The sequence below is a fragment of the Marmota marmota genome, unplaced genomic scaffold (assembly GCF_001458135.2).
Source record: "Marmota marmota marmota unplaced genomic scaffold, marMar, whole genome shotgun sequence".
Lineage (NCBI taxonomy): Eukaryota > Metazoa > Chordata > Mammalia > Rodentia > Sciuridae > Marmota > Marmota marmota.
Genome location: NW_026000249.1, coordinates 22,953,755 through 22,981,653, shown reverse-complemented (window position 1 = coordinate 22,981,653; position 27,899 = coordinate 22,953,755). Strand labels below are relative to the sequence as shown.

Below are 27,899 nucleotides of genomic sequence, written 5' to 3'. Positions count from 1 at the left end.
GAGCTAGCGTGGTCTGGGGCGGGATCCGGGCAGGGCTGCTTGGAGGAACTGAGGAGCGCAGCGGGCGCGCGGGGTTGAGGCAAGGGCAGCGGCAGAGGCACCGGCATGGGCACCGGCCGGTGCAGAATCAAGGGCGGGGTAGGACTAGCTAGAGTCTCTAGGACTGTGAGCCAGAGCCCGAAGCCGCCAGGGTGNCATGCACCCCTCTCCCCGCCCGGCTCCAGGTCGCCTAGCCTAAAGCGGCGTCCCACGCCCTCTCCCTCCTCCCGTGGCCATTCCTCCCGCTCTGGAGTAACAGGTATGCTATTTTGGGTAATTGTTATCGTTTAAGGCGAGAACCATGTGGCTGTGTAAAAAAATGCAACTCCTTCCACACCCCCGTTAAAAAAGAAACGGGCTAAAACGCCCAACTCCCAAGATGTGTGGGTTCCCTGTTCAGTTTTTCTTCTTCTTTCAAAGAGGAATTTGCCTGAGTTTACCTCTTAGAGCCCACGTTTTTGCCTGCTCAGCTCCACTGTATCTGGGTTTTCTCGAATGAATTTTGATGCAGATTATATTTCCTTAAATTTTGGGGTGGCTATGGTAAGCTGGGAGAGAGACAGTCTTAATCCCCCCCTTTTTGGTGATACCGTCGTTGATTCTGAGTTGCCCTTTTTTTTTCTTTCACTGTAAGAAACTCCTCTCTCCTCTGTGAGCTATTCACAGTTGCCTGGAAAGTTGTGCTTTATTCAGCCAGCTCTGAAAACTGCAAATGGATGCAAAGGGGGTGGAGTACAAAGAAGGTAGCCACTGGAGCTGCTAGCCCCACGGGGATTTTATGGCTTTATTCTCTCCCTCCCTGACCCTCTAGTTGCCTCCAGCGTCCCAATTGTGCCCTTAACCGAAATCTGCCACTTCCGATTTCTTGCTGCAAACTCTTCCCTTTCCAATCTTAATTCTTCAGCTGCTGAATGTCCGCACAGAGAATGGGGGATAGAGAGAGGACCAAGAGCTTGTGATTTTTACACACACACACACACACACACACACACACACACCTGAGAAACATTAAATTCCTTCCTGACAGTGTCATGTCTTCTCTGAAACCATTTAAAAAGCTTTACTGGAACTGTTTCAAGTTCCAATAAAGTTGAAATAGCACAAAAAGCCACAAAAATCTGATTTTCTTTTGTCTTTCATTTCTTGTTATATGAGAGATTAGTTCACTTGGTTAAGTTCCTTCCATAAATTAAATTTTGTGTTTACAAAAGCTTTTTCTTTTCTCTTACCTCAAAATACCCATTGAAAGGTTTAGCCTTTGTTGATTAATTCACTGAGGAGGGGACTGGTTGGCAGCAGGAGGTCAACATTTAGGTCTTTTAATTCTTTCAGAGTTGGTTGTTTACAACTACAGATAAAATAAATCGGTAAAATGCCTTTCTTCAGTAACCCGGAGATCCAAATAAACTTTGGAGAAAATACCTTTTATTTCCCCTCTTCAATAGAAATGGAAATTTATGTAGGAATGCCAGCTTCAGCATGTCTCCTTAGCAACGTGAATCTTATGCCCCTTTCTCTCTGTCTCCTGAAATAATAGCCCTCTGATTGCATAAAGACTTTTCAGATAGGTTAGAGAAACCAGCTTCAACTTCCATTTGCTTTTCAGGCCATTATCCTTTTCTCTTGGCCAGGAATGTAGGGAATGGTGAGAAGCCAGCTCAAGTTTGTTTGAGCAGTATGCAGTGTTTGCTAATCTTTCCTTAATTGCCTCCATACCCATTTATTTCAGCATTTTTTTCTCCTCTAGGCAAAGAAATAAGGAGACCCAAGCTTAATGCAAATATAGTGGATTTTTACTCTGCAATGTAAAAAGAAGAGGCAGGCACAGTTTCTGACCACTTCTCCCTCAAGCACTTTTTTCTACCCCCATGCATATATTCATGGAAAAAAATAGTTTTCAGCTTAGAAAATGTAGTTTGTAAGCGAATGGGTAACAAGTGAAGGTGGTTTTGGTGGAGGCTATCTGGAACAAGTTCTTGACTTGATATAGTAGCAGTTCAGTTTTGCTCTCCACAGTGGTGGTGGTGATGGGGGGTGATGGAAAGGAAATAAAAGATGGAAAATTGCCATGTCCCCACTAACAAAATGTTCTTTTTTAAAATGTTATGTTATGTGCACTTGAAACTTCTATCAGTATTTTTGAAACAAAGGGGGACATCAGAATCGAAACCAGCAATGTTTTGCTTGCCTGATCCAAAGGGTAGACAGCGTTTTTCAGTCTGTTTGCTGTGTAGAGTATCTAAAGGGAAGGGAGGGAAATGCCTTTCTCTGAAGGTTTGTAAGAGATCCACTTCCTTGTCTCTTGAAATGAATTACCTTGGGAGGAACCACCAAGGACAGTTTCACTGAAGGCCCTACACCAGGATCTTCAGGGCTTAATTAAAAACCTTTGTCTTAATTAGAATTAAAACTGCCGGGAAGAGGCAAGCTTGTATTTACAGAAGGAAATTTTCGGGAATGTTTCTTCTGACGGCAGTGTGCCCTAGTTAGGCCCAGTTTCTACTAAAACTTTCCCCTAAGCCATTATATTTAAACTTGCATTTTAATTTGGGTACCAAATATGCATCGTTTGCTGTTTATAACCTATTTTATGGTTTTAAGCGAAAGCAGAACCATGCCTCTTGTGTCCTGGTGTACTGAAGGTTGCGTCAGCACTTCTAGTATGAACCAGTAATCTGGTTGTCAGTCAGCAAGAATGCTTTTCTCTGGCGTCTAATTCAGTAATTCAGTGTACTAGGGACAGTGCAGACAATGGCCTTAAGTTTTCCAAAAAGACAAATGAGAAAATGACTTATTGACTGTCATTGGTGGTGCAAAAAGAAAAGAAAAAAAAAAAAAAGTAAGCTTGTTAGGAAGTTTAGAATATGCAGTACTCACATGGCTGCTGGCCACAGAATTCCTTTCTAAGAATGGTTTTCCACAGTACTGTTTAGGACAGCCTTTTAATGAATCTTAAAGCTTACTCATGGTTGTACCAATGTTTTAGATTTCTGTTTACTCTTGTTTAGTTTTGATAACTTTGTTTTAGAATATAGTTGTTAGGGTTTCACAGCCATAGCAGTTGTGAGAGAATCCTTAGTGCTAATAGGATGACTCAAGTGTGCATAGAAGGCTGATGCCCTGAACTCAATATTAGATGTGCTGTATAATCTCTAGGGTGGTCGTAAATTTCTTTTTAAAAATTATACATATGAAGCAGATCATTTTTTGATGTCTGTATGGTTTATTGACTCAACAAAAAGCAGGGGCATACAGATAGCCAAATGAACACATTTTACTGACAGTCCTTTGGGAATATAACAAGTGCATTTATCCATCTTTCTATCCACAAAGTACTTGATCAAATAATGCCTTTTTCAAGGAATATTGTTAACATCATTCATGCACTATACTAAAAATAGCTGCATTTGTAACATGAGTCACTGTTAGCTTTGAAATGGCAGTGTACCGTATGCTAATAACAGGTGAATATTAATTTTAGTATAAAACTCCACTTTGAGGAATTTATAAGAAAACCTGTTTTAGGTGGTACTTTAAGATCAATAGAACTGCCTGAACACCTTCAGTTCTTAAAAAGATCTCAGATACAGTGATTCTGAGTTCAGACATGTATCATCTGTGCATGCTTTTGAATCTGTACCTTAATTCAGAAAACTGAATTTCATTGGGAAACCTCACAATATGATTTGCCCCAGGGAAGATTCATCTTGTTACTTGAAATGAGTTGATATTAATGGATGTTTACACATAGCTCAGCAAACCTGGAAGTCACTGCAGTTAAACCTCCTCTGACTTCCTCTAAAAGAACATAAGTAGGACAAATGCAATTTCATTAAACCTGTACAGCACAGATGGTGAAAAATTAACAGTACTAGTTAGTACCCCAACTTTCTCAACTAATAAACATGAGAAAACTAAGTGTAACTTATTTCAAGATCTTCAGGATTTTTAAAAATATCTTCTAGAATTTCACATTCCCCAGATTAACTTTTACAAAGGACATTTTAATTTGTGGGCAAATATAATTCCTCTTTTGCTCACATTCATAGAAGGATTATAATCCCCAGGGAGCCACTTAGATCAGTCTTTGGCAGCAAAGGGATTTGATGGGTGTGTGAAAAGCCTGGCCTTTGATAAAACATATCAAAACAAAAACAAACAAAAGCATATTTCAAGCAATAGATTTTATCTGCTGTCAGTAATACATTGGAGGAATTTCTTTGTTTCTGTTTAATGTAAGACCCTTTGAAAGACTATAGATACAGCCAGTACTACTAGATATATTAGTCAAAATGGTTGTAGATGTTTCAAAATAAGTCTCTTGATTACCTGAATACCACAGCAAACTTATATATGAACTATGCTAAATCATAACATAATCCAGTGGCAGCACAGAGAGTATTACTATGGAGAATACATGAGACTCTGGGTTCTAACTGATCTGAACTTGGCCACTTAACAACCGTGTGACTGAATACAACTTATATAAGTTCTCAAATGATTTGTCATGAAGATTAAATATATGAAACTATTTATTTCATATCATGTATGTAGAAAAATAGACTCGGTGATTTAGGAGGTCTTTTCCCTCTTAAATAGTAAAATTTCTTTTCATTGCATTTAATTTCAAGTTTAAATATTGATATGTATTACCTAGTGTTTAATAATATTCTTGGTATGTCATGATCACAAAACCATTATTCATTTCTACCCACATACTATGATTATTCCCAATGTCATAAACTTGCATAGTGGCTAATGTAATTCCTAAACACTGTTGAGAATACCAGGAACTTTTTGTGAATTTACTAAGATCTCAATTGATTGGCTGTAGAGACAAGATTTGCCAAGAGTATTCCAATTGCTAATGTTAGGAAGCTAACCATAACAAAAGTTAGTGTTGTACAATAATCATTTTGTTATGTTCATTAGTTATGTGGGTCAATAATTCAAATAGGGCATAATAAAGATGGTTTGTCTCTGATCCAAGATATCCAGAGCCATACCTAAGGATGACTTTAGTGACCTGGGAATGGAACATCTGGAAATGTAGAACCTTTTCCAAATAGTTTTACTCAGAGATTTGTCACCTTGGTGTAAATAACTGGAAGGGTAGCCTCAACTAGAACTCTAACTAAAGCATCTATAGGAACTCTTTCTAACATGGGGATTTTAGGATAGTTAGACTTACATAATGAGTGATTTTCCCCTGAACAAGATTCCTAAGAGAACCTGCCCCATTGAACTAGCATGGCAAATCACACATCTCTTTTATCACATTCTGATCCTTTTGAAGGAGCCCTGTAGTCAAGCTCGGGTTCAAGGAGAGGAGAATTAGACTTTACCCCTTGATGGACCGACCATGCAATCCATCTGACACCGAGTCTAGCTGCAAATCTTCATTCTTTATTACCTCTGAAGAAAGAAAACAACCACATAATTTCTGCCTTCAGCCAGTACATGGCTTTAGTGATTGGTCACTTGCATGGGATCACTAGGATTTGGGATGAAATGAACTCAAGAGCCTAACCTGTCCACAAGTACAGACAGACAGAAATAAAAGATATATCTCCTTCCATTTTTTGTTTGTGGTTTTAGATAACCAAGGCTCAACTGATTAGGAATCTGTACTGTAATCTGTTACTTTGTGTTATGTAATAACATTTTGCTCATTTTCTAAGAAAGTTTTGTGTGTATCTGATGAGATGCTTGGAACAGGAGCATTAAAATGTTAAAATTGTAGACAAGAGTCAAGTTTTGCAGTGCTTTAGAGGTATTGAAGCTGCAGAGTTGTTTTTGTTTGCTTCCTTTTTGTTTTAATAGCATAATTCTTCTCAAGATAATTGCCATGTATTGAATTGCAGAATCATAGCACAGAGTAGAAAGGATTTTGTAAATAATTTAGTCAAATCACATGTATTGCATCAATAAGGAAAATGAAGCAGGATACAGTGTTAAAGACTCAACAGAGAGATTGCACTTAGCCATAGTATTTTTTTAAGAGAGAGAGAGAGAGAGAATTTTTTCATATTTATTTTTTAGTTCTCAGCGGACCAACATCTTTGTTTGTATGTGGTGCTGAGGATCGAACCCAGCACCCCGTGCATGCCAGGCGAGCACGTTACCGCTTGAGCCACATTCCCAGCCCAGCCATAGTATTTTTACAGGGTCAGTTTTCACATTTTTCTGTAATATTGTAGATAACTGTCTCCTGGTGTTTGAAGGACCATTGAATATGGAATTTTTGATGAAGAGGTTAAGGACTACTTGCGAAATATCCACTTTTCATAAGATTAATAGGCATATTTTGATTTCATTTGAAATTTACATAGAATTTAAAGTTCTCAAATAAATATAGGTACAGTTGCATATATTGATAAATCAGTTAGATTTTTTTAATCATCAAATTTAATTTTTTATCATGGCTAAATTATTTAATAAGCACTCTTTTGCTTTAAGTTTTTCCATAATGGGATACTATAAAACAGCTTAATTTTCAGTTGAAAATGAATTCCACAAGTATGTTGAAGTCAGCCATGTAAGTATCTTGAATTGATGAAGTGAATATAAATTTTCATTTGACAACTTATCGCATTCAGACTTTATTAAAAATATATAGTAATTTATCAAAAGAGATTGATTTTTCTTTAAGCAGAATTTCTGCCTTACATGTCAAAGGCACTGACAGATAAATTTTACCAGTCTTCGCAAATTATTGGATCATCTCCCTAGAAATGTAGACAAGGACACTTCTCTTTAGCCTTTTTGCTCCTAAGTTTATGTGAGATCTGGAGACCCTAGTAGATCATCAATTTTCTATCCTATTCTAAGCTTGCCTTGGGCACCAAAGACTGCCATTTAAAAAAATACGAGACATCCATGTCTCCCAAAGAACCCAGAAACATCAAGTATATCATCTTGGTATCTATCTGCTTATTAACTACTATGAGGCTTAAAATGATAGTTAAATGAGCCATGTTTTGGGATAATATTGGTACTGTGCATTCAAATGTATGTTTATTAGATAAAATAATATAGGAAAAATAGAAGTTGGGACCTACAAATCACATTTTCTGTACAAAAAAAGGACACCCCCCCAAAAAATACAAGTTTTTTTTTTTTTAAAGAATTTTAACACTCTCATTTTTCAGATTCCTAAACCAAACATGCACCAAAACACTGCCATGGTGATCTGTGAATGAAACCTGGAATCTATTCTTAGCACGACTGGGTGACATAAATAGAAATGACTTGTCTCCATTTGCCTGTCTTCTCACATGTACCCAGGAAGTTAATTTCACTGAAACACATTAATTTTCTAGCAACAGATAGACATGATCCTGGTACACAGCCAGTTTGTATGCAAAGTTCTGTGCTGAGAGAAGAGGATGAATAAAACAAATGTTATCTTGTAAACAAATTAATGAAATAAATGTACAAAGTGCTACAAAGAAGGCAATAGAAGTTTTACTTCTATGGAGAGGTATAAGAAGGAGCTGGCAAATGCTTGCCCATTTTATCATTCCATATTTACTAAAGAGGTGTCTTAATACTGACTGTAGATGGCTCTCTGGCTGTGTACGCTTTTGCTTATTAGCTGTCCCAAATCCATCACAAAAGCATCTTAGTTACTTAGAGGAAGGTCACCCACTCTTATTCCTGGTGTGGGTTTTCTTCTTCCTGCTTTTCTAAATAAGTAAGTTTTCACATTGTAACCCTCTTAGGGTTTTTTCAATCAGTGGGAAAGAAACAATTTTTAGTATACCGAACCCATCACAATCATATAGAAATACCATGTTCTGAAATTACTATAGAGATATACCAGTACGCATTAGGTAATATTATCATCACATGATAGTGAAAGCTTTGTAACATAGCTCATGGTAAGAAACAACAGTCATTAGAGGTGATGGTATCTTTCTTTATGGCTAAATACTATAACATGCTTTAATGGCAGGTTCCTTGCTAAGCTCTGTATATAGTAGTTTTATTGGAGGAGGGTGATATTTTGTGGTATTTAGATTATAAACTACATTTCCACTGAGTTTTCTAAGATAAATTCTATGAAGCAGATTTGAAATTGTCATGGGTCAAAAACTAGTACCCTGTCTGGCAGTTTCGACAGCAAGGATTTTCCAAAAGTTTGGCAAAATTGACATGCAGTTTGGTCATTAGAGTTGCTGTGTCACACATTTGAATGGTTGCCTTAAAATAGCTTAAAATCAGGTTGACACTGTACTTTTGATACACTCCTGCTTTGTGAATGGGCCTAAAGAGAAGGACTCAAAATTGTTGCCAACTTGGTTAACATGGGTATCTAAAGCAGCTGCGTTTACAATACTCCACTTCATTTTGTGCAGCACAGTGTACATGGTATCCATATTGTTTGCCATTTTATCAAATACAAATAGTTATTTGCCTTAAGAATTTGTTTGCATGAAAAAAGTGTTATTTTAATATCATCTGTTTGAGGAAAAAAGAGATAAGACTTTTAATTATTAAAGTTGGAATCCTAATTCTTCTCTTGGCTGCCTTTGTTTGTGTCCATATAATGAAATAGTGGAAAATTAATGCAACACTGATGGATTTAGGTTTAAATGCAACTTGGCCAAGAAAACAACGTTTAAACTGCCTCAGTAATTGTTTCAGTTTTCCACTTCATTTGCCACGTTTGGACTAACTTGGAAAAGTTAAGTATATCATTTGATAATTCTGGAGTTAGACTGTTAAGTCTATAATCACCTTCCTTTTACACAAAATAATATTTTCATTTTGATTAATTTTTTTGAGTATATGGCCTTTCTAGCCAAAATCAGATGTAATGTAGCATTAATCCTAAAATAAAATCTTGTTGCATTTGATGAAAATAATCAAATACTTTCAGACAAAATGAGCTGGTTGGGACAAAGACATGGATAATTTGGGGAATGTAAGTCTGAAGTATTATTCTGTAACCAAGACCCCCCCCTTAAACAAATAGCATCCTAATTATTTCCAGTTCCTGATGATAGAAACAGATTGACAATACAGAATTAGCTTTCTAAGTTCTCACCAATTAAATGGAAATGTTTTGCTATAAATATGTCTTACGTGATAATAAAGTTATTTAGAAGAACTGAATATTTGCTTGAAATGAGTAAAAATTGTCCATTTTATTAGGTGAATTAGAGAGAATTTGTGGATACCTTGTGAAGAGTGGTGTCAAGATAGAGATGATCTAGTGAGTAATTGTAGTTGTAGTTATGAATAGTATTTTAATTAATGTAATTTCCTTTGGGGGGTTCAAAGATGAAGATACTAGTGCCTATCTGACAAATTTGAATGTGATTATAAACCTTTTTTTAAAATTCATGTTTTGATTTGTAATGGGAATTACAGAAGTGAGAATCATCCATTAAAACCATGAATACATTGAAGGAACTATCATCCACACAAACAGTGGAACTTGAATTTAAAAGGTTAGAAAAACTGTTTTTTCATTTATTTTTAATCATATTTAATTTCCTAAAAGAAGTAGCAATTGTGTGCTTAGGGATTTACATATAGTAGAACTAATCTCAGCATATAAACAATTCTACAGAAATAAATAAATTAGCCAGTGTTTGGTAAGTTAAATGTTTGGAAACGAGATGGATGGAGGAGAAAAGCTTTAGGCACTGGTGTGTGATGCTCTGACTTTGGCTTCAAAATGTGGAAAATGTACCCTCATTAAGATTTTTGCCTTTCCTTAAAGTAAGTGAATTTTGACTGTGAATTCCCCAAGGAAAAAAAAGATTTTTAATGCAGCCCATAGAATTTTCATAATACAGTGGCTATTTCAGCCTAGTCTCACATATTATACTAAGTAAGTCAGCATAATTCTGCAGAATACTAAAGCATTTACAGACATAGAAAACTCTGATGCCAGCTAATACAAATACCTTGAAAGAGGACTCTACTTTAGTTCCTGAGTTGCATATTAATGTTAAATTTAATGTTATATAGGGATGGCCTGGTTTTTATCTTATTACCGTGGGGGAATACATGTAAATGTACTTTTCTTGAACGTCAGCTTCTCTAGGTTCAGTTCCAAAGCCTCCAGTGTGATACTGTCAGTTTTGCCAAAATAATCTTGAGGGAATCTGACATGTAATATGGCAGCCTCATTTCAGATTTGGTTTCCAGATCCAAAACGTGCTACCCTGCCCATCTGAGCCCTCACCAGCTTATAAACCAAGGCAGCACATTATTTCCTCAAAACTGATTACCACCTGCTCACCTACATCTTGGATAACAAATTTAGATTTCCGATCAACTGGCCTAACATTGAACAATGGCCAGTTTTAATTGTGCAGAACACTGCAATTTGTAAAACAGCACCACGGCTATTGAAGTTGTTCAAGGCTGGATTATGTTTACTGCTTTACTATAGTATAAGTACATCACTTACAAAACTGGAAAACTAATGCAGAGTAATAAATCTCTAAGGACTCTTAACACTTCATCTGACTAAATACTGTGAGGACTTTCATTGGGGGACTAAGACTGGTATAGAAATGAACTGATGATGAGAAATTAAGATACACGACTTTTTAAAGAAATGGGGCTGAAAATTAAGAATTGTATATCATAATTTTAATTTATTTTACAAACACTGAATATGAGATAGCAAATATTTGCATGCAAACCTTAATGGAGAAACCCTTTGGGTAGAGATATAATATTTCTGTAAAATTCTCCAAGTCCTGTAGAATATAATAAAACATTTTATATGTACATATTCTTGCTAAAGCTAGTACTGGGCTTTGATTGAGTGATGGGAAGCCCAGTCTATTATTTTAATGGCCAGTGCTAGGTATCATTAAAGTATGTTTTACTTTTTTCCCCCATATCCTAGTCTTGTTCAGTAAGAAAAAGGAAATAGTAACCATCCAATCTACACAGTTTCTGACTTTGTGTTCACCTGTCAGGCTGACTCTAATGCTTAAACAGTGAATTCTGCTTATATTCTCAAAGAGACAGGATGCCACAAACCGTGTTCTCAGCTCCAAAATGCCTAGGCTGAACCTTGAAAAGCACCCTAGGCCTCCTTGTCTATGATAGCCATATTTAACCAAATTCTTTGCTTTCTAATTGAGGCTAAGGTAGGCAGCTATTTAAAGTTTTAGTCCTACACAAACAGCCTTAGTCCTTCCAAGTGTATATGACAATAATGCTAAAACTTGGCACTTGTCCATCAGTGATATAGTCTCAGTAGTCCAGTCTAAGCACAGCTTCTGGCTAGGACAGTGGCATTCATGGACATTTCTAGTCTCTCTTGGAAAATAAAACAGCTTTTCTGTGACTGTCCTTGTTGACATTGTATCTAGAGTGACTTTCTTATTAGCAACAATCTCAATACTAAATATATAGAACATTTAGTAGAAAACACGAACTGCTTATGTTCACCTACTTTTTACAAGTATTCCCTGTGCTATAAGAGATTCCTTTCCTGATAAGGTTCTAGTGCCTTTTAATAACATTTATTTTCCAGGTGTTTTCTACTGTGGCATTTTATTGGTTCTCCATATGAAATAAAGTATCGCTATTTGGAGGAAATTTAACATTGTGTAAACTTAGCACTTTTTGTTGTTATTTTCTATTGCTATTTTGGATAAACATCACTTTTTACTCTATATTACTCATTTATCCAAATTGACTTTATTATGTGATTTTTATTATTTGAGAGACCTTTACCTGGAAAAAAAAGTTGAACATTTGAAAATGAAACATTGACCAGGAAGCACCAAATAATAACCCAGCCACAGGGTCAAAACTAGCCTGCCACCTGTTTTTGTAGATAAACTTTTATTGGAACACAGCAATGTTCCTTTGTTTACATATTTTGTATGGCTGTTTTCATGCTACATGGCAAAGTCAAATAGATGCAACAGAGACCGTGACCAAAAAGCCAAAATTATTTATTTTTTGGCTCTTTATAGAGAAAGTTTGATGTTTTTTCTTAGTCTACCTATATAAAATGAAAACAATTGTATATTGTGTTTTTAGCTATTCTTGGAGCCTATTTAAGATAAAGAGAGGGCTGGGGATGTGGCTCAAGCAGTAGCGCACTCGCCTGGCATGCACGGGGCACTGGGTTCGATCCTCAGCACCACATAAAAATAAATAACATAAAGATGTTGTGTCCACCGAAAACTGAAAAATAAATATTAAAAAATTCTCTCTCTCTCTCTTCTCTCTTTCTCTTTAAAAAAAAAGAAAGAAAGAAGATAAAGAGGAGAAGCCAAAATTATAACTGTTTGATTTGGGATAGGAAGTGAAAATAGTCAAATGTATTATATTTTATGCATGTTGAGTTATGAAAAGGAGCTTATCAGGAAAAAGCAACTAATTGTAGTTTTATTTTAAGATATTTTTAAATGGGTAGAGATTTAGTTTTATATTAGTTTAAATGAAACTAACACTTTAAAAAATCTACATAAAGTAATTTATTAAAAGTTGTTAAATAATAATCATTTTATAAAAGTAGTAGATAATTAAAAGAATATCTAGCATAGGTGTTCTTACCGAACTCTCCAGGAATTACATTGATGGATGGATGGATGGGTAGATTTTATTCTTTTCTTTGTACCCTCTATGCTTTGATATAATTAAACTTTGATTTTTTTTCTTTCAGAAATTTCAATTTACACACAAGTTTTCAGAAGGATTTCCAATATATTAAATAATGTGCTATGTATAAACTTTTCCAAAGAAATTTAGAGGCTTCCAAGTGTAAGGATTATTCTTCTGGCTTTTTTTAATTCAAAGCTACATGCTGTTTGGGAATGAAAAAGCCATAGTATGGCTATCCTTTTAACTTCTAGTTAAAAGCCAGATACACGTTTGTTTGAAGTTATATGACTTTCTTACAAATAGATGGCATAAAACTGCTTTCTACTTTCTTGTGATTCATCTTTATATTTTAAGAAGTGTGGATTTGTTCTATTTTCCCCTTGTTTATTTATTTCCTGATTGCTATTTAAGTTCTAGTTAAGTACTAGTGAAAAAAAAATTAGGATTTCTTAGGAAAGAGTGTGGAAAAGTATACTTTGGAAGTTAGCTTTCCCTCCACTTCCACGTGCACCCCCCCATCCCCTCTCTGTGTTTCTGGTGTTTTCCAGGGCTTCACACATGGTAGGAAAGTACTCTATTACCCAGCTATGCTCATAGGCTTTTTTATATTTTAATTTTGAAACAGGGTCTCACTAATTTGTCTAGCTGCCCTTCAACTTGTGATCCTCCTGTCTTAGCCTCCCAAGTAGCTGGTATTGTAGGAGTGCACGACCATGCCTGACTACTTGGGAAGCTTTTTAGAAGGATAATTTTAAAAGAAAGCATCAAAATATCATGAGTCTGTACTTTGACTATAATATGTTGCAATTTAACAATAGATTAAAATGTATTTGCATTTCCTACATATTCATTAAACTAAGGGCCAGAAGAGGCAGTCTGGGACTTAGAACCACCACTGTATAGTGTAATGCTTGCTAACTTGAGTAGTGCTTTCATAATTTCACATTGCTTCTTCTGAGAGAACATTCTACCTTCCTTAGGAAAGGAAAATGGGCCAGTTTTCTGTCATACTACAACTACTTCTTTATTTTTTGTAAGAAATGAGAACATTCATTGAGGTTTACTTTTTACGAAGTGTGTGGGAGACTCAGTTGATGTGTCCATAATGCTTGCATATACTAAGTGGTCAATATAGGCTGTTTCATCTGTGCATGAAGAGAGAGGGGTCCTGCAGCCATTTTTTAGTCCATTCTCGCTCCGTAGGAATAACCTAATTTCAGAAACTATTCTTGTAGTAGTAAATCCGAGAGTGAGATAAGAATGAAATAAAAGAGAGGACAAACAAACAGCAACAAATCCTCCTGAAGTTAATTGGCTGGGGAATTGTTTTAGTGGTTGAGGGAAGGCAAATAAAAACTTGGAGAATTTTTATGAGGTCAAAGAAGGCTTTCTAAGAAGGAACAGCACTAAAAAAGAATGTATTACTGCCACACACAACCACATGGATGAATTTCAGAGATTTAAAAGTCACACACAAAAGTGTTTATAATATTATTTATAAACAGGCAAACTGAACTAATCCATGGTGATAGATGTGATCACTAACCCAGGTGGGATGGTGGTTATTGGCTGGGAAGGGACATGGAAACTTTCTTGTTCATTAATCTGGATGGTCATTACATTAGTATACATATATATTACTAATCCTCATCCTTATTTTTTTCTCTAAGATTTGTGAGCTTTATAGATCAATAAAAATTTAAATCTTAATAATATTGAAAATAGGTCATGGAGGGGACACTCAATTTAACACGGATGCTTAATAAGAGTGCTTGGAAGAAAAGCATGGCAAACCCCTAGTCTAAAAACTCTGCTGAGCTTAGCATAGGAGCCATTTCTGACTAAAGACATTAATATTAATTTTTGTTGCAAAACATTTCAAACCCCAGAGGATGCTTAGCGTGCAGTAAAATCACATTTGTTGAACCTGCAGCAAGGTGAAGGCTGCTAAGTTAGTTCTGTTGATTCTTTGAGGACTTAATGCTTAAAAGCAATGCCTTTCTTTTTTTTTTTTTCCTTTCCAGACTGGCAGATTGCTACTCTGGCTTTACTCTTGGGTGGTGCTGCCATCATTCTCATTGCATTCCTGGTGGGTTTGATTTCTATCTGCGTGGGATCTCGAAGGCGCTTCTACAGACCTGTTGCTGTCATGCTTTTTGCAGCAGGTAAATATATTCATACTTCCAAACCAGTATTAAAGTTTCAAGAACTTTTCTGCCATCATCTCTTCTCATACAGAAGCAGTATACATTTGCTATATGACATAAAAATTGAGAAACATTTGTTATATTTTAAGGTAAATGGGCTGAAGACATAATATTATCAGTTTTTAGCATGTTAAGCATTTCATAGAGCACAGTGGCAACTTCTAAACTTTGAACTCAAATGTGAATAAATAATACATCTTGTCAGGGATGTTGCCTTAGGAATTACAGCAGATGTATTTACCAAGTCTTTTTTTACATCCATTTTTTCTCCTTTATACTGCCCCCTTGGTGATCTTAAGGCAGCATCATTTTTTTTTTTTTTCTGACATGAAACTGGAAAAAAAAATTCCAAAATGTGCACCCTCAAAAATCATACATCTCTTTGGAAGTAACCATGGTTATACTGAAAAATCACCACATAACCTGGAACCATCAGGCAAATTAATTATATGAAGCCAATTGTATGTTCATTTATTTAACAACCGTCTTTCTGTGATGTGTAGCTTGAATTAAAACATCAACCAAGGTAAACCAAAAAGCAAGAGAACTGTGTAGAAAAGGGACTTGTGGACTAAAAGCCCAGTATATTATTTGATGAGAGTTTTAATTTTCATTTATAATAATATCCTTGAATATATTATTCTTTTCAACTTAAACTGAAAGATTCTTGTGGTGCCTTCAATTTACCCTGTCAATCATATCTGATTTGAAGACTGCAAAATAAGCCCCTGTGACTGTCAATAATGAAGACACTGACAGAATCATCTAGGCTGTTAGATGGATTTTTAAAAGCTGTTTAAAGGTTGGAATAGATTAAATTTCTCAGATTTTTTGAAGGGTACTTGGAGCTAAAAATGTAAAATCCAAAGTATTTTGCTGCCCCCTGCTGTTTGTCTTCATTTTCTTATACCCATGAAGAATGGTCAGAATGTCAATGTCATAAAAACAAAGGCCTAAAGGGCTGAAGAAATTCAGAAGTACATCAAATTCATATATTTAAGTGACTTGCTCAATATCACATAGTAGTAGACTCATAGCCTATGGGACAGGAGTCCCCTGTGTTTCTCCTTTGCTAGCAAAGAAATAAACCTTCTTTTTCCTTTTTCTCAAAAACAAAAAATCACATAATAATTACTGACAGAGCTGGGGCTGGAAGGCTACTGAATCTTAAACTAGTTTAAGACTTATTTAAACTAGTTTAAGGTTTATTCATTACTGACTCCTTCGCACATTCATTGAACTATTCCTTGGGTACCTGTTATAGAAACATTGTATTAAGACAACTGTAAAATTGTCCAGAATATCACCGTGGATACTGTCTAATAGCCTAGAAAGCATCGTTACAGGAAACATTTTTAAGTTTTAGGAAGTGACCATAGTAATCATTACTTTATTACTCTCACATGTAATGAGAGTCTGTTGTGAATGATTTAGTACAACATGAAGGTTCTCCTAAAGATCTATCACTATTTTCTAATCTATTTCTTGGTTCATGGATTTACCATGACTTTTTTTCTGTCTTAGAATGAAATAATTTAGATATATCAATTTTATCATGTCTATCTTTGCAGATAGGATTTAGTAACATAATAATTAGATAATTGATTATAAGAGTATTCGTGATAAATTCAATGATATACAATTCTTGAAATGGAATTCTGTCTCAAAAAGTTCATTGTTGATACCATATCTTATAAACATGTTTAGAATATTAACTGGAAGTTTCCAGATTTTTTTTCCTAAAAATATCTGTATTTTTACAAATACAGAAAAATTTGTGAAAATAAGTACTTGTTGTAATAGAAAATACATTGTAAATGAATATAAGTAAAAGGTAATAGATTTAGCTGAAATAAATATTTTGATTTAGCTCTAGCTACTACATATATTATTAAAATATAAAATGATGAGAGGAATTCACATAGTGTTGTTCTACCCTCTGAGACCTAAAATGAGCATTATACTACTATATTTTTTAAATGTACATATATTGAGATTTAATTTTACTCTTTTATCATTTGACAGTGTGATTATGGACATATTTTGAAATAACCATTATTTTAGTGTTCATTGTACATATAAGATAAAATTCACTGGCTGTTGTAACATGTCACATAAAGGTTTCTCTCTTCCATTTTAAGAGCATTAAAGAATTGCCTGCAGCTGATCTCTGGATAAGAAAGATATTCATTATGCATAATAATCTATTATTGATTTATGCTTAAGATTGGAAAAGTTAGATAATCTGCCTACTTGAAACAATGCCAGCTAAAGTTATGGTTGTCTATTTTTCTTGCCTCTTATTAAACATGCATTTAAGTAGTGATTCTTTCTAAATGTGTATTTCAGGCCATTTTCCCCTTTTACAAATCTTGTTCTACTTGTAAATGGTCTGTGTTTCTCTTTTCAAAATGTTTCCTTCTCCAAATAGCCTAAATCTTTGTGACAATAAGCATTATTTTGGTGTTCACACACATAGAGAATGATGCCTATCTCAAAAAAGAAATGTTTTTTTCATCTTTTGCTGAGACATGTAGCACATAAATTCAATACAGACATATCACTGGCACTTAGAAACATCTCTGTCCAGAGTTACATAGTTAATTCTGTACCATGTGCTGTGCCTGGTACTCAGATGCACTCAGTAAATCGTTTCTGAATAAATGCTAAAAAGATGACTAAGTCATGTGGCTTATAATCCAGTGGGGAAATACAAAAATGTAAACAAGAAACTGTAATTAAAAAACATTTCTATTGTTGGAACTTATGAAGTGGCAACTTTCATATGACCACAAAGCTAGTAATAATTATCAAAGTGATTGTTTTCATTTTAAAATTTTATTCATTCATTAACAAATGTCAGACACCTATAGTATGCAAATATAATATCTTAACATTAGATAATAAATTCTAAGGATTTTTTCCTGAAAGCTGATGACTAAATCTCATAAAGACAGGCAAAGGAATTTTAAAGATTGTATCTTCTCTTTGTCTTGAAGTCCTTCATTACCACAAGGGTCAAGGGAGCTTGTTAGCTGCTTGAAAAGTTGGTAGCAGAGCAAGAGCAAGCCATCATTACAGCCTTTCTAAACCATTGCCCCATTTTTTATAACTCTCTTACCAGTCCTAGAAATCTAGATTTCAGAACCAGATGTTATCTATGATAATAATAATAATAATAATAATAATAATCTAAGCATCTACCATATGCCACAGTCTTAGACACTTTAACATGTGCTATTTCTGATATAATAATCTTAAAATTAGATGCTTATTTTCCCCATATTATTTATGAAGAAACAGGCTCAGAAAGGGAAAGTAATATCCCAGAGTTATCCAGTTGGTAAGTTGGAGAGCCAGAGTTTACATTCAGGACATCTGTGTGAATTGACCGGTCATCTTTACTGGGGTGTGAATCATATATGCAAAAAAACAAAGCAGAATCAACCTGGATTTTGAATTCAGCTGCCAACTGTGTACTATAATTGGAGTCCATCCTATAACTTCAGTTGCTCGATCTCAGGAATAACACCTGAAGGAAGTCATCAACTTGAGATGGCATAAAGACCATCTGATCAGTGCAGCATGACTGAACTATAGCACATAATGAAATCTGTGTGTGTTTCTAGTGCAGTTTACTACAGTATTTTCTTTTAGGATACCTCTCAATGACAGGATATGATACGATTCTGAAAACTGGCACCCAGTTCTCTTAATGAAAAACTTGGTAAAATTGGAGTGATTGTCTTTCTTGGATCTCTTCTTTTATTGTCTGATTTTGAACTGGCTAGAGATCATTTTTATTCCCCACAGGGATTTAGGATGTTTTTCTTTTTCCCCAAAGCCTTATTAATACAAATTACAGAATATTTTTAGTCTCTTATGATTCAGATTTTAATAACATAATCTCCAATTATTATTTTATTAAAGATGCTTCCTTTTTGTTGTATCTATAAAAGCCTCCTATAATTATTTATGTGGAATGGTAACTTTTTTTTCCAGGGTCCTGCAACTTACTTCTATTTCTGAGCTGTCTCTAATTAGAGGCTTATGGTTTACACCTCTCCTTACTAGCCTGTAAGTTAATACAAGATGGCTAGAGTCACTTGGAGTCTAGATTTTAGCAGAAAAGTCAACTTAGATTTCAAACTTCAAAGGACTTTGTACTCACAGTTCTTTAGATTCCATGTTACTTTCCAAGTACCAATATCAAACTACACTTTGGCTACTATAATTTATGGTGTCGCTACCCAATAAGTAATTTCATAGACTACTACTACTTTTGGTGTTATAAGTTAAAGAAATTGATAGCTTCATATCAGTTCTTCATGGACAAATCTCTTTACTCTTTAAATTGTCATTTACTTTATGTAAATTCTGTATTTAGGGACCTGGCTAGAAAGGCCTGTCAATTCTGCCTTAATTTTCTCCTAAGTCTGCACCTTGTCTTCATACACCACCATTATTTTTTTTCAGTCTTTTTTTAATATTTATTTTTTAATTGTAGTTGGACACAATACCTTTATTTTATTTAATTATTTTTATGTGGTGCTGAGGATCAGTCCCAGGGCATTGCATGTGCTAGGCAAGCACTCTACCGCTGAGCCACAACACCCCAGCCCAACACCACCCAACACCGCTTGGTTGAAGCTACATATGTTCCTCAAGTGACACATCTCCGTTCCCAAATTTTGCCTCCCTCTACTTCCTTTTATTTTTCTATACCAATATCTGACTTAAAATGTCTGTGACTCCTTTTCCTTTTCCTAGAATTTAGTTTTGCAGTTCTTTCTTATAGTCTTTCTTTATATTCTCTGGCTTTTCTTTTCCACTGATACCACCTTAGTTATCACTGCACACAGGTACCTAGGCCTGGCTGATACATTATGCCCCCTTCCTTCTCTATTGTCTTCCCCATTTAGTCTGTCTTGCACAAAAACAACTGATATATTTCTGAAATCTAGTCTCATCATTTACCACTTTGGTTTCCATAGAAGCAGTCCCCAAGACAAGGAATCAAATATAAATACTTTATTCGGGAGGTTAAAATGAGGGGTATGGTAAGGGGTATGGTAAGGGATATGGAAAATGAGACGGGGTTGGGAAGGCAGCCAATAAAGGGAACATTACCAAGCCAGTTGTCACTCAGAGCAGAAGCAGCTGGAGCTTAATCTTCCTGGAGAAGTTGTTACCTCACTGGGGAACTAGGGAGCAGGGTTGTTTGTACACCAAATTTTGCAAGTCAGTGGGAAGGGGCTTAGTTGTGATTGAGGGATAGCAGTGTTTATTTTCTAGAACTTCTGATCCACCCCTCAGACAGGCAAAGTAGCTTTAGTGGCCAGAGGAAATTTAGGCAAAGAAATTCAAGTGCTTACAATTTGAAGGCATGTACTGAATGGCATGTACAAGATGGCATGTACTGAAGTGGTAAGTATGAGTATATGGATAGGGCACCAACAGCATTTACATTAAAATAACATCTCAGATGTCTCCCTAGAGAAACAAGTCTATTATTATATGATACACTAAGGCTTTTATAATCTGAATCTAACATCTTACTGTGCATGCATCCTTTATTCTACCCACATGAACTATCTATAGGTATACCCTCTTATACCTCTGAGTTCATACAAACCACTTCTGGTTCCCAAGGGTCTTTTCATCTTTCTCTTCTGGCCAATTCCTATCCATCCTTCCAGAACCAGTTCAAACAGTGCTTCCACTCTGAAGCCCTCCCTTCCTTCTCTAAGCAGGATTGGTAATTGTCATATTATTGGAGCTTGGTCAGTGCATGTTGAATGGATTATAAACAAATATGTCCACAACTGCTGTTGAACACATTGCTTTGTACTTATCAGATAAGTACAAATCAAATCATAATGTGAAATGTCCAGGTCAAGGACCAGGTCCTCTCTTATTCTTTTCACCTAGAACATGGTGGACACCCAATAAATGTTTGTTGAAATATTCCCATAGAAAAAAATATTGAATATTTCAATATATTGAGTGTTTTGAATATTTTAATATTGAAATATGCACGTAAAAGCACATGAATTAGTAGCTTTGTCATGCTTCTCTCCATATAATTTTTAGTCAGTAGTTTCATTTCCTCTTTTCACAAAACCAGGGGAAACATGAATGAACCCTAAATTCTTTATAAATTCTGAAATTTTTCATAACTTCCTATGTTGTCTGTGAGGCAGAGTGCAGAGAATACCACAGCCAGTGCCTATTAAGTTTCTTTGATTCATGGTAAAATAGAAATTTAGTCTTAATGACATTTTCTTGAATTCTAAACTCTAGTAGTCTCCACTCCCTTTGCAGAATTTATGAAAGACAAGGAGGCATTTTTAGCTACATCCATGGAGAAAATTATTTACCAATACAGAATCATATTTTTCTATTGCATGTATTTTTCTCTGATTCCAGAGAAAGTAAAATATTTCAGAGGCATAAAGCATTTTAGGGTAATTTACGTCTGGCTTTATTCAACACAATAAAGGTCTAAAAGAAGCAGTTCAAGAAAGTATGCCACTGGAGTCTAATGCAATTATATTTCTGCTTTTGCACTATAAGGAAAGTATTTTTATATTATAACATGGAAGCCAAATATTGGCTAAATAAAACACATTGAAATGAATATTAAAAGCAGCATAGGTAAACACGTTACTCCAGGGACTGGCTGGTTCTCAAAGAAGCATTGTAATACTTTAAGAATATAATTCAGATTAGTTATTACTTCTATGCTCAAATTCCTCTAGCAGCTGCCTGTCACACTTAGAATAAAATCCAGACCCCTAATCATGGTTCTCAAGGCTATCCATGAAACGTGAGTAGGTCCCCGCTGGCCCTTCTGGGGCTTTTCTCTCTCTGTACTACAACCACTGTGCCCTCTACCTGCAGCACTTACTTCCCACTATATTGACTTGTGCCTCCATTTCATTCCATTCTGGTCTGTGCACAAATGTTCCTTCCCAGAGGGGCCTTTTCCCTTTTTTCATTATTGATCTAAAAGAGCAGCACTAATCCCTCTGACTGGTCCTGCTTTCTTGGATTTTCATGCCTCTTAAAAGTACTTGCCATTGTCATCAGTATTTATTTACTAATGAGCTGCCTACCCGTGGCAATAACCGCTTGTCTCCTTTGTTATCAATAATGCCCTAAACTGTGTTACTTTAGAAACATTGAGATATTTATTGAATTATGAATTCATTGAAGGAGTAAATGAATTCCTATATCTAACTCACATTCCTGTCTCAATCATATCCTGGCAGGATCAGCCATATTTTGACTAGCAACCAGAGTATAGAAACCAAAGGAGAAATGCCTTTTTTAAAACACACTTAGTAACTTTGGAATTTCTTTTTATGTAGTTCATGGTTGATAGCAATTGACTTTTTGTAAGTTTTTAGACATTTAAAATGTGAAGGTTCTCTTTTCCCTCACAAAGGCACAGAGCCACCTGACTTTTTAAATTAATATAGATTGTACCACTAGAAATAGGTGAAGTGTGGGTTATATAATATGTTCTCAACTGAATCCTGACAATGACTTAAACCTTAGTTTCTAAGTCTTTTAAGCTAAAACCAGGATGTGATTCCTATTTTGGCTATCAAGAGATTCACTTTTTATGTGAACCTATTTATCCATCCACTCTCAGTAGTAACTTGGAAGTGTGGCAGACAGATGGGAGCTTAGAGCAATGTTGAGCTACCAGGCAAAGGTGTTTGGAATTATTATATATCTGACTCCAGATGACCCTTTACTTCCTAGTCAGGTTCTTGGAGAAAGTAATGTTTTTGAGGAATCATGTCCTTGTGAATTTGTTATAATTCTTCAGTTGTATGCCAGAGATCAATATTTGTTAAGTAGATTTTTCTAGAAATGTTAATCATTGACAAAATGATTCTTTACAAGCAAAAAGAATTGATGAGAGTGGATTTTAAAGCATAAAATTTCAGTATTATTAAACATGTTATCCATACTGTTGCTCTTTTTAAAAAGTTTAGTAAACTATTTCAAAAGATGTATGCCTCTTAGGTTTTATGTATGTATATGTTTGTGTGTATGAGTGTGTGTGTGTGTGTGTATGTATAAAACTATGTCAAAATTTGTTTTTTTCTCTTATTCCTTAATCGTTCCCTTTATTGTTAACATTTTAATTCTTGAACTTGAGAAATTTACAGTATTTTAGGATGAATTAAATAATAATAATTTTAGCTAAAAAATTTACTTAATATATCAGGGGTTAGCTCTTTTCTTTTGTGTGAAGGTCCAGAAAGCAAAGATTTTTTTGGCTTCATGGGCCATTTTGTTTTTGCTGCAAGAATTCAGCTCTTCCATTGTAATGTGAACAGTATATCAATGGATGAGCATGGCTATATTCCAGTAAAACTGTTTTTAAAAAATCAAGCACTAGACCAGATCTAGTAGTTTGCCGATCCCTATTATATATAAACTGTACCCTAGATTTTTAGGGAGATTATTGTCTATTTCTTGAGAGTTAAAACTGTCATATAGTAGAGAATGAGGCAGATACAGCCCATAAAATCTCATTCAATCAATTTAAATAAAATATAAGTTATTTAATAATGAATCCAATAGGGAGTTAGGAATTTTAAACAGATGACACCATCTCTTCTATAATCCAGCATATCCCATATAAAAATATCCACAGGATAAATGCCATTTTAATTTTAGATAGTTTTTAAATAAAACTTTCCTTCCCTTCCATTCCTGATTAATTGGAATGTATTATTTTGTTAGATATGACTCATCACATTTCCTCTTTGGTCCTGGCTGGGAACTAAGGGCTAACTAGAAAATAAAAGCTAAATTTTGTGCTCTGCTGTAGTAGCCATCATTATCCCAAGTTTTTCAGTAACATTAGCTTCCATGCCTTCACTGACAGAAAGTAGATGGGAAATACATGTGTAAATATAATCTGTTAGATCCAACAGAAACGGTATAATTAGTTGTAGCTCCTTGAAAAAAGATTATTTTTGAGCCTCTTTTTAAAGATCAGAAGCATGAACTAAATGAAAGGGAAAAATGAAACTAGTTTTATATCAAGACAATGGAAGGAAACACATCAAGGTAGAACTTTCTGGAGTGTTGGACTGAGTTGGATGCAAAGCAACAATGAAAACAGAGGAATATCTTGGATTAATTCTGAATGAATGTAACTGGTTGACCAGTTTCATCAGGAGAAGTGAATTTGAATTCCCAAGTTCCTCAAGCACATAAATAAATAACAAGGGTTTAAGTTTGCATTGAGGTCACTGTTTTTAGGGTACTATTTACAGGTTTTGTATAATAGAACAGTTTAACTAGTACTATTTGCCATCATAGTGATAATTATATATGTGTTTTTTAAGGTGAGAATCACTACTTTGTATTCTCATATAAATTATTATATTGTACCAATTATTTCTTCAAATACTAGTGATTCACTAACTATTAATAAGGTAATTCTTACTATATTGTGAAAGTGTTTAAACAAAAAACTTAATATTTTGAAATATACCATCTAGAATAACCAGTGTTTTAAGTGTTTTGGCTTTTATGCTTATTTGATTAAAATGTCTATTTATATGTTTATGTTGTTTTATTTCCTGTAAATAACATTTTCTAATTTTTATTTGCTTTTCTTTCAGTTGTTTTACAGGTTTGCAGTCTGGTTCTTTACCCAATCAAGTTCATTGAAACTGTGAGCTTGAAAATTTACCATGAGTTCAACTGGGGTTATGGCCTGGCTTGGGGTGCAACTATATTTTCATTTGGGGGTGCCATCCTTTACTGCCTGAACCCTAAGAACTATGAAGACTACTACTAAAACCAAGTCTCAGATTTAAAAAAATAGAAAAAGCAACCATCCAGCAAAAGATTTACATCTGCATCTTTTCTAACTCACTATTTTCTAAAACACTTGTGGAGCATCAAGCAGTTTGCTCAGTTGATTTAATATCCTTTGCCTTTTGGCTGTCAACATCATAACCAGCTTTTACATCCATTTTAGGGACCTGCACAAATTAAGAGAGCTGTTTAGACGTAGGCAAATGCTGCAAACTTCCAATATGTTCATGTCATTTTTCTTGAAAAGTGAAGGGTCTGTATGACAGCAACCATTGTGGGAAACTAGTTGGAATGAGAATTGCCTGAGTCTCCTGTTGCCTGCAGGGGAGCAACAGGCATAGACAGCATTTAGAAGTTCCTTTGTACACTGAAAAGGATTCCACTGTTAGAGCCCTTATCACCTGCTTATCCCACCCAATAATTACATTGGCTGTTGGTTATTTGCTTGAGTGAGCTCTTGTAAAGTGAATGCCCTTCAGCCTCTAATGGGAGTTGTGAATATAACTGGTTAATGGTACACATTCCACCTTAGTGAATACTCTTTAATGGGAGGTTATGCTTTGGCAATTAGCATCTCCCTGGGAAGGAAGTCAAGACTTGGAGACATATGCTTTTCATTATGTGATTAGAAATTGTGCCTCAGACCCATCTAGAATGGGGGGGAATTAAGGGTCTCTGCTTTCCCTGGGACAATCAGAAAGAAATATGTATGAGTTGCTTTTGTACCCTTTAAATCATTTACGAAACATTGCAGCAAACAATTGTGTATATGTAACAAGACTAAGTATTTTTATAGAATGTGAACCATTAGTATAAATGGTAATAAGTTGTTCCATAACCATCCACATATCATTTACTAATTACACATACAATTACCATTTGCTGTAGTGAAGTGGATTGAAACACTAACCTTGTACACATTGTTAAGAGGCTTAGATTGGTATTCACACTTACTTACTATAAAAAAAAATACATATACCTTAAAGCTTTTGCTCTATGTTCTGTACTGTTTCACTGGAAAGTGTTAATAGAATTGCCTAAGAAGAAAAATTGAAATGGTGTTAATCTTAAAATTAATGATTCTTCTGTAAGCACTGTAGTTCAAAAGAGAGTAGCAATTAGAATGATCACTTTGTGTAAAATTCATTAAAATAGAAGGCTGCTATTTTTTGCAAGTATTTTAAATGTCTTCATTTAAAAAAAAGAAATAGTGATAGATTTATATAAATTTCTTGATAGAGGAGTAGAATTTGTTTGGTTTTCACCTGGTCCTCTAAAGTTAACCGATGGGCTGATTTGTGCACACAATTATGATGGGTTTATGTTAGGAGAATCATTTACTGACTATTTCAAGGGAAGGAAATATCAATACTAGGTACTAAGTTTGCAACTAATCTCTCATTGCAAGCTTATGTTAATTCTGTTTAATATACAAATTTGGATAGTTTAATTATGAACCTATTTTTATATAAAATATACAATTCTATAAAACTTATAAATAATTATTTTTGTTAACAAAGACACTAAAATAATATGTTCTGGTTTGGCCCTTCTGCAGAAAGAAGCATTGGAAAAATAACTTAAAACGTTCCTGTGTGCTATTGTATTGAAAAATCCATTAAAAGTAGGACCACATAAATAGTGTTTAATAATTTGCTTTACCTCCCAGAACAGAGTTCTGCTTTCAGCTTGTCTTAAGAATGGTTGCCAAAACAACAGCCCTCCTCCCCTCAAATAAAACTATTTTATTATTCAAATACCAAAAGGCCACATCTTGTGAATTTTCTATAGAATCAAAAAGTAAATATGAAGTACCAGGTTTATTATTACTAGGTTTAGTAGTGATAGACAAAGGTGATCAAATGTATCCTAGAGAGAAACCTTTATAAATGTGTATGATTCTGTAAAGAATCATAAGAAACTATGAGAGGAAATTTTCCAGAAAGGTATTAGCATTATAGAGTATTTTGAAGTGATTTTTCTTGAGAAATAGTAAAATCTGGGGCAGACTATCTTGCAGTTAATTGTGTATTGTCAGAGCAGTATGAGAAATATGATATTTGGATAGGGATTTCAGCTATTAAACATGCGCTATTGTGAGAAGTCTTTATTCCTGAATAATGGAAGTACAGTACTTTGGTGCTGACATCAATGAGGCACTTTTCTTGGATCTAGTGGAGGATGCAGTGTGCTGTTAGACCAATATCATTTTTAGAGTCTAATCAACTTTTCATTTTCTTGTCAGTATGACAAGCTGGATAGTGAATGACAGAATATGTTATAGGTTGAGGCATACATAATTGCCATTTATTGAAAAGTAGATTTCTTCTAAAACGTTTGTCCTTTCCCAGTAAGAGCCCTATAGCCCTATGCTATATTTCTACCATCCCTAATATTTGGGAGTGTTTCATTATTAACAAGGCTCAGTACAACAGGAAAATTGTTGCTCATCTGAAATAACTATTTTGTCTATCAGAATAAACATGAGTGAAGTTTTCACTTAATATTAACATTATGTCTTTGTGGCTTTAGGTTTGTTTGATGTTTTCATAAGCAAAATTGTTAACCACAGACCCATTGTTTATCTTAGAGAAATAATATATATACACACATGCATATCATAAAAGTACTCAGCAGGGCTAGTTATTCGGATTTCTTGCACAAGTAATTAGCTTTTTGTAAGTTCAACATGTAAATTTTAAAGTCATAAATAGAGAGACCTATGTGTTTGAAATATAAATGATATATATGGAATAGCATGTACCTGTATATTATTAAACATGCAATGAATTGACTGGTAAGTGATGTCTAATTGTATGGCTAGCAATGTAATTTATTCAGACTGTATTTTTGTACAGAGCAGCACACACTAACCTATGCCTCTGTGTCCTCTTTAATGCCTAAAACTGTGCCTAGAAATTTCATCTGTCTTAAAAAATACAATATATTTCATGCTGTTTATGCTGTTAATTTCTCTACTGCTATACTGTATTTATTATTTTTTAAATATATGACATGTTTACTACTTAAATATGAATTTATGTTATCCTGGTTACTTTTTTTAACAGTCATCTGGGGTAAACCTGTTTATCACTCCAGTGATTTTGAGTTTGCAGTTTCAAGAGCAGTTCATTTCATGATTTTTGTAGTTGACATGAAGTTATCTATGTGGAAAAAAAATAAAAATAAAAGTGGTTTCACTGA

The 27,899-nt window shown here is 34.7% G+C and overlaps 1 protein-coding gene across 1 annotated transcript; it reads left to right on the top strand.

Moving 5' to 3' along the window:
• The first annotated feature begins 90 nt into the window (after positions 1-90).
• Positions 91-27,899, top strand: LOC107144179 (transmembrane protein 47). The gene is made up of 3 exons (XM_015487996.2): positions 91-298; positions 14,658-14,798; positions 24,497-27,899. The coding sequence occupies exons 1-3, from the start codon at positions 106-108 to the stop codon at positions 24,673-24,675; spliced, it is 513 nt and encodes a 170-aa protein (XP_015343482.1). The 5' UTR covers positions 91-105; the 3' UTR covers positions 24,676-27,899.